Below are 10,889 nucleotides of genomic sequence, written 5' to 3'. Positions count from 1 at the left end.
ACAGCAAGTACAGTGAGATCTAATTTATTAAGATTGATCTCTTCATTGTAGTTCAGGAACTAGTTATACTGTACTCAAGTAACCAATAATAATGTATGCACCACAATACATTAAATCCTGCAACACTGTATATTATATTTTTCTGCTATAACAGCTGATTTACTACAACATAGATGACCTTTCATACTCTGAATATTATATATTGGTCCTATATGGACCCCTAACACCAGGCTAATCCTGGAAGTCCTGCCTGGCCAGTTCTTTGCAGGGATGCTTTCAATAAAGCGAACTAATGAGCAGAACGGGAAGGTGTAGCTAAAGTGACATTGGTGCTTCCTTTTAAAGTTGTATCCTGTTGTCCTTCACCTCAGCAATCCTAGTCTGGGTGGTATTTTATTCTAGTCTCCACAAGAGTGATTTATTTGCTATAGTATGGACGGCTGCTGCCTGCGCTGCTCTTTAGTCTGTATAACGTGGGCACTGAGAGGAAGTTGAGAATTGTCTTCACATAAATACAAGGCACTCTCTCTATTTGGGCTCTATATATTAACATTATTTTTACTAAAATAAAGTGAAAAAGGGGGTTTTTACACCCTTTTCACATTATTTTAGTTTCACCTAAATTTACTAAAGGGCAATTGGAGCAGAATCCGTAAAATTCTACTCCAAGCCCTATATATCACATTTTTAGTAAGCAGATCGCATTTCCCATAATTGTAATGGGAAATGCGATCTGCCTAAGATTTACTAAAAATAAAATGTGAAAAAATACAAGGGAAAGCCCTGTGATAATAACGCCACCTGGAGAAGTAAAGTAACCCCCCCCCCCCCCCAAAAAAAAAAAAAAAAACTTACTCGAGTCCAGGAGCAGTGATCGGGGCTCCCGTCAGCTGGTCTCCCGGCTCCTGCCCTGTGACCCTGGTCAACTGCTGCATAGAACAGCTGACTGGGTCACAGTGCAGAATGGGAGACAAGCTGACCGCGGCACCTTGTCACTATTTTTTTTTTTTCAGAAAAATACAGTGATAAGGCTGCATTTGCAATGCGAATTCAGTCAGAAATATCACACTACAATCTGCATTCTAAATGTGGATTGTGGTAAATAGGGCCCTTTAAGAGGTATATTCCTGGTTTTTTAGCAAGCTCGGTATCCAGCATTTGCGGTCTTCTAGATCGCTTTCTAAAAAGTCAATTCATTTAGTTTCTGTCCCCTAGCTTAATTGATAATTCAGTCACTGTTTCTGCCTGAGAGGTGAGTGTGGCCTACGACTATCTGGTGCTGCAGAGGGGAAAAAGTGCAGATGTTGCCATAATAGTTACCCACAGAGCTCTTATTCTGTCAATGGGTAGATCAGTTGTAAGGACAGCTCCAACTGTCAGTCTCTGGATGCCAGCCCCCTCTCCTTCTCACCAGGGTAGGTCTCAGGCTCTTGGTCTGCTTCCGCCCTGTCCGGAGAAGCCACACCTCAGACCTGCCTCTCTCCACTATATGACACTAAGGGGGAAGCTGGACTTTGATCTTCACTCCGACCCGTGTGATGGCCGTCGGAGATCTGCCTCTTGGGCCGGCTCAGTGACAGAGAGCCACCTGGCTGTTCAGTGGCTCATTCTGAGGCCTCCCACAAACCTCCAGCTCTCTACTCAGCAAGTTGTGGCTTCTCCCCACCTTAACAACGGTGGTGGCTGCTCCAGTCAGGCAACCGTCCAGCAGCACAGCTACTGCTCCTCACTAGTCTCTCAACTGCCCTCAACAGCCGTTGAGTCCCCCCTTTATATCCTCCTGTTGGGTGTCCAGATCCTTCCCACTGGGGCCGAGAGTCTGTTTTCTCTGCAGCTCGCGGTGATCCAGCACTCTCACTCGCACCTGCAGCCGGACCAGTCCTATTTCTCCCCATTGTCACCAATGGATTAGTTATCTAAAAATAAACTGGGTTGTTTGAGTCTCTATTTCTGCAAGCTACACCTGTAAGGGGGCATTACAAAGTGGGTGATTGCAGCCTTATTTACTAGGCTTTGTAGGCACACTCCTGGTCAGCCATCTCACAGCGCCTGGCTCCCTCTTCAGAGAGTCTCCTCACCACCCCCAACGCTGAGAGAGTCCCCTCTTCATACTCTCTGGACCCTGGATGTCTCCTGCTCTGGCAGGTGGAACTATATAACTGGCGCTTGGTGGTCAGGTTAGTTCACCCTCCCGCCAGTTCCCAGAGGTGTTGTTAATGCCCACTGTCACCAATGTCAAACAGTGCAGGGCTGCATACCTATAATATTCCAAGTGGCTAGTGGAACTTCTACCCTACACAAGGCTGCATAAATATTTTATATTTAGTGAACCAGGGCACATTAGCATAAGTGGTTCTTCCAGTTCATGCGTTACCACATATGTTTAGGGTAGGACTGGCCCACAGGTATACAGGGGAATCTGCAGTGGGCCCCACTGCCTGAGGGCCCCATACCTTCCTCTGGGGATCAGTAACTTGGTGGAGCAGAATCATGGATGAACTTGGGCCCTTAGTTTGGTACTATGGAAACTAAACCAAGATTAGCCCTCCTGCCAATCAAAGTGGGTGGTCCTAATGCACCCTTGTCTTCTCCTTTACAAAGGGGCTTTGTTCTTTGCATGCCCTCTCTAATGGTTGGCCAAGTCGCTCTGTGGTGGTACCAACACCCCTTATGCTTGGGCCCCTACCACTGTATGCCGTGGTGTCCCTTCATGCCCCAGTACAATACTGCCTATGTCTAGCAAATACATTCTCCTGCACCAAAGACAAAAAGCAAATAAGATTGTTAAGGTTTTATTTATTAGAACTACTTTTGTATGAGATTAACTGGGATTTGGGACAGAAATGTTATCAGGAAAGGTCCTTTCACAAACTGAAGAGGAGATATTATAGGAACAGCCCTTAACAATAACTCGGGTGTCCATAGACATACACCAAACTTTCCCTTTAAATGTTATTATGTTATGTAATTCCATGGTATACAGCAGTGTACAGATCATTTTATTTTGGGGATATAAATGCAGCATCACACTAGAACCAGCTTACTTAGAAGCCAGTTAACCTAGCAGTATGTTTTATAAAACAATTTTATAAAAAAATCTGATCAAACATGAGGAGAGGAGCTATTCTTAGCCTTTTTTAGAAGTGCACTAAATAAATATATTACAGAACAAAACACCCCGTTCTTGTCCCAGGAGAGTGGTGTTCAAACCTGCCCACTACTATGAGGAGAACACTGTGAAGACTTCAAGTAATCACCCTTGGGCTGAGTTTTTAAATGGTACCCACACCCATTAAATGATTAACAGCTCTTAGACAAATAAGGGCTTCTGTATTCTCACTCCTCTTGCAGAATCCCTACCCTGCCTCCCATGGTGCTGCTGCAACTCACTCAGGAGGACTTCTAGCCTTGGGGAGCAGGTAACAGGATAGATTATAAGGATTGTCAGGACTCCTGTATCGACCAGTGGTTGGAATTCACGCTTCTGCTAAGAAAAATCATGGACTATTTTCTGCTGTACACTTTTTTCAATATCATTACGTCACAGTGAAGTTAGCAGACACGTGTAGAAAGAAATGTAAACTAATCGTCATAAGACTTGGTTTTTGGCAAGCTAATGTTGCAAGTCACATCACAGTAATAAATAGCATTGGCAGGGTTCTTTGTTAATGTTGCTCTCCCTCCCAAAAAAGTTTTACTATAGATTTAAAAGGACCATTTACCCTAAAATACAAAAGAAAGGAGAGTTCTGGTAAAACTTACCTTGGTTAACCCTCTTTCTTCAAAGTCCATAGGATCCACAGGGGAGACAATAGGGTATAGGTGGGACTTGGAGGACCGGACACCAACAGAAAAGCTTTTTAATCCCATATGGGCCTGATTAATCACGTATCGCAACTGCTTACACAGATCGGCCGATGGTGCTTACTGCGCATGTACCGCGTCGGCCAGTATTGCGATCGCACGGTGATCACGTACGCAGATATAAAGCCGTCACAGAGTGAATGGGGTGGTGACGGGGGAGTGGTCGGAGAAATGCAGACGTGCCTGTCCATTAGAACGCTATTTCCCAGGTGTGCATAAATTAGCCACTGCGGCTGATACGCAGATTGAGTCCTCACGGTGTGCGACGAGACTTGACATTTCGGAGTAAGGTCAGACCTGCATTTTCGCAGTGGCGCTGCGTGCGTAATCGCGGCTCCAATAGCGATCCGTATCGGATTTGTTACTATATGGTACATTTCAATCTCTATCCATGACAGCTATAGCTACACACGTCTGCATAGGTACACACGTTACACCATCTTGGTGAATACTGAATGGTTGGGCAGAAATCTGAAGCTTTAGTTCCGTAATTCGAAAAAGGAGGCTGTGATGGTAGTCGATTATACCGATGGTTTCGCAGTCTTGCTAAACATTACGGATGTGTGGTAAGTAAAGTGGGCGTCCTTGTGCAGTGCTGCGAGGGAATAGCGATCGCAATGAATTAGCATACTATCACAGTTGAACTGCGTGCGTAATCGCTATTGCAATCGCAGTTGCATAAGGTAGTGAATCAGGCCCAGTGTTCAAAGTAACTTGTATACTTGTTTCTTAGTAAATATTTCTACAAAGCTGAAGTAAAAATATACCCCAGGTATAGAATTCTCCCACTCCAATCACACTTACAACAGAATATAAGAGGGGGAAAAAAAAACACAAGTTCCGTAGGGGTTACAAATATTCACTTTATTATAAATAAGAAATACTGTTTTATACATTAAAAAAAGGTGTTGTGTTCTGTTGAACCCCTTTCTTCCCTGGAAAAAAAAATATGACCACAGATTACCCCCTTCCCCTCCCCTCAGAACAGTCTGTTGTCCTTGAAAAGTCCAATATTAGGCACTGCTAACCCAGAGAGCAAAGGGGCACACACCTCCGTGGCCATAGGAGCTTACACAACAGTGGGACTGATGCTTCTCTGGTAGTGAAGGGCCCTCAGCAGTGGATAATATAAGAGGCTGCTAGAAGGTGTCACAAGACAAGAGGACAGAGACACAGGTTAGGGAGTACGGGGGTGACTGACTTTAGCTTTGTGCTGTAACCCCATAGAAGGGTCTTTGCTCCTAGAGGGGTGAGTTATTGTGAGGCTTCTGGGGAAACTCTCAGCCAGAGCAAATGTTGATCAGGAGAAGAGAAAAACCGAGGCAGCTTGGAAAGAAACATTAGCTATAAAGGAACTGCCCTCTCCCTCCTTCTGGCCCCAGCTTCTCCCAGCCAGAAATGTATTTACAGAGAGAAGATAAAGACGGGAACAAAATAGACATTCAACTTGTGTTATAATCTGGATACAAAAAAAAAATAATAATAAAACACTCACAGGAATCAAGCAAATTCGAAAACCATTTATAGCACCAGTGTCAACAAAAGGGGTGTACCCTCCAATATCTCCCCAACACGCACCGGGGAGCCGGTATGGAGGGTGTCCTTCAGAAGAGGGATTGCTGTATAGAAAGACCAGGTGTAACAGAGGTATGGATTCTCAGCACTGTGAGGCTAACCACACACAGAAGCATTATCTGCCTGTGGATTTCCCACTTAGGCAATCTGGGCCTACTCACTCTATGCCGGAGCATTACGGCAAGCACCCGTCACCGTAAAGCTCCCATGGGTACCGGTACACTGCACGTGTGTAAAGCCTGTAATGCGCAAGCAAAGACTGAACAGGCACCCATTACCCAAGTGTCTAATTAAAGTGGGCGGAATAAAACTCATCTGGTATTAGCCTAGGCGAGATTAGTTACAATTCTTACCTATTTCATTGAGAGGTTTGTCCATATGTGCAACATTATGCTTGTTGTTTATTGTTTATTGGCACGTTATCCCCCCCCCCCGTAAACCTGCTTGAGAATAAAATACCCAAAGCGTAGGAAAGGACAGCTTGGTAAGTAGTACAACAACATTCGTTACAGCCATACGGACTGCTTGTCTCTTTCCAATACTTTCAGATACGTGACTGCAATCAAAATAAGTATAACCTTTGGCACAGGACATAAATATACCAATTAAATCATCTCAATTAACCATTTCAGTACAGGCATTTATCAAACCAAAGTCTTGACTGTGTATTTTCTTTGCCTTACCGAGGTTCTTAAGATATGGACATATAGAACAGAATAAGCATTGTCCTGATTTTACAGCACATTTATACCACCCATGACGTAACTTGCTATAGTACGGATTAATATATTAAATGTAATTTCGCAAGCAGGGGTTTCAGTTTTCTGCAGAAAACAGGTTAAAATAATTGTGTAAAAGGAATAAAACTCATGAACTTTAGCAGTTTGGCCTTCTTCCCTCAATATAAAGTGTCAGCTACAGTGTTCTGTGCATGTCGGCTGCGCGTGGAGAAGGTCATTTGGAATAATGAAATGTAATAGATCTGTCCTGCAACAAGTTAGGTATGGCACCTGAAAAGGCATGTACTGTATAAAGCAAATGTGAATAGACAGATCCTCTTGTTCTGAACAGCAAGTGGCCATAATAATAATAAAATAATAATCTACTATACTACAGAGTGCAGAAATCTCAAATATATAACTATGGACTGGATATAAACACCTCCTCTGATGCTGCCGACATATAAACTATGGTAAAGTTATATACATATTACTGTTCTAAATAACAATATTCCAGTGGATTTTCTTTTAATGGGGTTTGAATTTGGCCTCTTGCTAGTGTGAGATAATGGCTTCATCTTTACGGTGGGTGAAACCTTTCCAAAGTATTCAGATGACATCATACGTTCCCTTTGCTACCGTGCCATGAAAACTTGGCTGGCCGCCGGGACTTGGGGAGTAGATCTCTCTTGCTGTACCGTTCTAGGACACCAGGACAATCCTGTACACTGTTACATGTGGTGATTTGAGTGACAGTCCCAGCGCCTTTGTTCCCAGAATTGCAGCAATACTTCAGGGCAGCTTACCGTTCTATAAACCTCACAGCAGACGTCTCTGCATTAGAAGACCCTTTCTATACAGCAAAACAACAAGAGCCCGGGCACTTATTAATGTGAGGGCTCTGTGCTGTTGGGGATAATACTGGCTGTGTGGTTACGCTACAGGGCAGGAAGCCGGGCGGTTGGTTAGTCAAAGGGAATGGAAGGCAAGAGGAGTGTATACAAGGAACATATTTATTCCGCAGGCTTGTGGGGCGATAGGCCCTAATTTTCTAGAAGGTTGAAAGCATAGCTTTATTAACCACTTCGGCGCCACAGAGCACTTGGATGTATTGCATTGAAGAGGCAGCTTACTGAAGCGGTTAACCCTTGCTAGAAACTGTCCCTTGGCTAACACTGCAGAGCTACCGCATGGGATGTTGCGGTGGTCTTATGCCATGTGGAGGCGCTTTACTGCTGTTCCTCTCACCATTATATCTCTCTGCAGTAAGACGAACAGCAAATTCAGGTGGTTGCCTCTTGTACACACAATATGGCGGTAGAGAGTTCAGGTGAAATAATATATTTCCAATTACAGCCCCCATAAAATGTTCAATATTTGGAGGGCATGGAGTGAATGGTGTGTAGGAAATACAGTCTGGGGTGGGTGAGTAATAAGGCACTTCACAGCCAAACGTGGAGGTTGGTGAGGAAGGAAGTGTGGCTAATCTCCTCCCTTTCTTCCCAAAGGCTTTAGGGTTTCTCAATGATGGGGGTGTTATAGCAACCAGGAGGAAGAGTGTCTCGAATGTCCTCAAGATTTGCGATGTCTTTGATGATCTGGTCAATGTCTTGCTGGTAGGAGAGGAGGGCGGCATCCTGCAGTTGTGCCGATTCCTCCAACTGCGCCACCTTGCGGTCTAGATCGCTGTCACGGAGTTGGGTTTTTGCGTTGTCTAGTGTCCTTTCAAGCTCAGTAAGCTTTCCTACATCCACAGAATCCAGCTTCCCTGTTGTATGGAACAAACACAAGAACTCATCATTCTGTGCAGGATAAACACACTTTTCATTTGTTACAGGAGTGAAACTAACATTTTCCAAGTATTTAGCCTTTCGCAGTGTCTCTCTGATGCTTTTTTTTACAAATCATTTACAACATTTTTATATTCTTTTGTTTTGTAGAACACGTTACACAAGATACAATATAGTGTGTGGTCGGTGCTTAGTGCAGTAGATCTTGTTCTGGAAAGCCATATCATGCACAGACATTCTACATACCGGAAGACACCACAAATGATCTAATGCAAGCTGGGCGTGCGTCTCTTATTGTTTTACAGTTTTCTTTCATTGTTATAGCGTTTTCTGTGTATTGATTTGTGACCAAAGCTATATATTGTGGTACAGTCATCAATATCCATTGCTACAGGCAAGTAGCCTTTCTCCCCACCTCTCAGGGAGAAGCATCTACATTATGCAATCACATACATACCGACATACATACATATATAATTGCATACATTTACAGGAATTAAGTGATAGTTCATTACCGAGCTGGTTGAGCAGGTCATTGATGACCCCGAGAACACTGTTTACAGAGTTCTTGGCTTTCCTGGCATTGTCCTCTGCTACTTGTGCAGCATCGGTGGCCTGGAGGACAAAAGGGTCATTATATACTGCAAGCACCCAGCATGTAGCCTCCCCCTAATTGCCCATATATCCCCATAGCCCTCACCATATTAGCCATCATCATGTCACTGTCCGCTTCTTCCTGCTTTTTTTTCAGCTGGTCCTCGGCATCTTGCAGCTGACGCAGCATATCCTGCAGCTCTCCATCTAAATTGGTAACATCCTTAAATGTCTTGTCCGCGTCGGCTCTTGCTGTCGCAGCATTCTGAGTATAAATGTAAAAAAAAAAAAAAAGATCTCAGATTCATGTCATGGACATTATAAGCAGGTTCAACCATGTTGATCATACAACTGCGGCTACAACTAGTCTCAGTTGATATAATACAAGGAGCAAAATAAAAGCGTCTTCATAGAATCAACCACAAATGCATCACAAATGAGAAACCAAAGTAAAAGCAAAAACCTTCTGAATACAAATTTAATAAGATGATTCAGTTTCTCGGCAAAAGGAAAACCGTTAGCATCTAACAGAATGCTCAGCACTTCTACTATGTGATCTAATTTTGCCCGATATCTTTGGAACTCCGAGACCTGATCACACCCCCATGAAGTCGCCTCCACCACCTGACTCTTTTTACAACACTACAGAGGCTCTGAGGAAGACTATACAAGTGAGCTCAGGAGTTCCAAATCAGGACCATGCAAGTCCCTGATGTGGGGGAGATTTATCAAACCTTCCAAGAGGACAAGTAGATTGTTGCCAATAGCAACCAAATCAGACTCTAGCTATGTATTTAATAGACTGTACTACAGAAAGAATAGCTAGAAATTGATAGGTTGCTATGGGAAATAGATTTGGTATCACCAATAACTTGAAAATACTTCATATATTATATATACTCAGCTTAAAAAATCCATAAGGTTTGCTACATGCTGACGTTTAAGATAGATTGTCTCCATTTTACGATGCTTTTCAATCTTCTTTCGAATTTAGACTTTTGATGCAGTAAATTCAACGTCTGAGACCTGGCTGAAGTTTCCTTTTTTGTTGTCTGCAGCGTGCAATTACATACATAAGTGCTGTTTTTTTTTTAGCTTTGAACATAACAGATGCAGCTCCTAAGCTGATAATGACTAGATGGAGGAGCATGACATTTCTGAGAAATACTAACTATAACAGATGTGTGCAGCGTCAGGAGAAATATTCCCTTTCATCCCGGGGAACATACAAGCAGAAGACACCACAGAAGGCTGCAATGTGGAGAATAGACAACCTATTAACCCGTCCGTTCAACAAACGTATTCCTTACTGAGTATTAGGAATCTGGTCCACATGAAATAATCCAAGATATACAGGTGGAGCAGCTTTTGGTCTCTGGCATCTGCTTTGCCTGATTGCTGAAAGATTTAACTTATTTACTTGTACATTTTATACCCCTCTTCCACTGCCGCAATAACCCGGTTATTGCTGCGTCAACCCAGATCGCGGCTCAGTGTAAAAGGGTCATTAAAAAAAAGAAAAAAAAACAGGTTGACCCAGAAATCCGACCCTGCTCACTACCCGGGTTGAACCAGGGAAGGACCTGAGTAACAGTGCAGTTTAAACGGCACAACCCGAATCAAGTTGACACGGGTCATGCCTCAAACCAGCGGATTGGCTGGCTTTAATAGCGCTTGGAGATGACATCTCCAAGCATCCACTAGTGTGAACGGCTGGACCCTGGAAATAATGTGGGGACAGTCGCCAGTGTGAAAGGGGCAAAACCCGGCTCCAACCCGTGATCAGTGACCTTTGTTGAAGATGGGTTTTGGCAGAAAAGGGGTATTACTAAGGGATGCAGTTTATTTAACGGCGTCTGAAATGCCAGACATCGGAATCCAGACGCTGGAAGCCCGACTCTGTACTAAAGATAGGAGTCTAAATACCAACGCCTATCTGTAGCCAGATGCCGAAATCCCAAACGAATGTAAGCGGGGACTGTTAGCTGCGGAGGGTGGGGAAGAAGGATTAGTTTTAGGCACCCCCGGAGGGACTTAGGGTATTACAGGGCAACAATAATCATATAGAAAGATGCTGCTAAAAAGCATATACAAACAAAATGATACAGCGATATACAGAGGTGCCCACATACATCTTACCTCCGTGCGCTACAAGTCGCATTAAACATAACGCATGAGTATCTTGCAGCTCGGTAGCGCAGAGCAACTTGTTACCTTGAAATGTGTCTTATTTGCAAAGCGATGCACATAGGATGCACAAGCTGCTTCTTCTGATTAAACTTCTATACAGCATGCCTATATTCTGTGCATATGCTATGTTACAGTGTCAGCTGCTGTGATATACTGT

At 43.6% G+C, this 10,889-nt stretch overlaps 1 protein-coding gene across 1 annotated transcript in view; it reads right to left on the bottom strand.

Annotated features, from left to right (window-relative positions):
• Positions 1–4,709: 4,709 nt before the first annotated feature.
• The window catches only part of LAMC1 (laminin subunit gamma 1), a 103,698-nt gene continuing 97,518 nt past the window's right edge, over positions 4,710–10,889 (bottom strand). Inside the window, exons 26-28 of the mRNA XM_088447205.1 lie at positions 8,649–8,807; positions 8,464–8,563; positions 4,710–7,926 (exon numbers count right to left, since the gene is read on the bottom strand). Of these exons, the coding sequence (XP_088303331.1) occupies positions 7,670–7,926; positions 8,464–8,563; positions 8,649–8,807 (516 nt within the window). The 3' untranslated portion in view covers positions 4,710–7,669. The remainder of the gene's footprint in view (positions 7,927–8,463; positions 8,564–8,648; positions 8,808–10,889) is intronic.

This window comes from Taudactylus pleione, unplaced genomic scaffold (assembly GCF_031769625.1).
Source record: "Taudactylus pleione unplaced genomic scaffold, aTauple2 ptg000423l, whole genome shotgun sequence".
In the NCBI taxonomy this organism is placed as follows: Eukaryota; Metazoa; Chordata; class Amphibia; order Anura; family Myobatrachidae; genus Taudactylus; species Taudactylus pleione.
The sequence above is the reverse complement of the archived record's forward strand: the minus strand, read 5'-3'. Positions and strand labels throughout refer to the sequence as shown.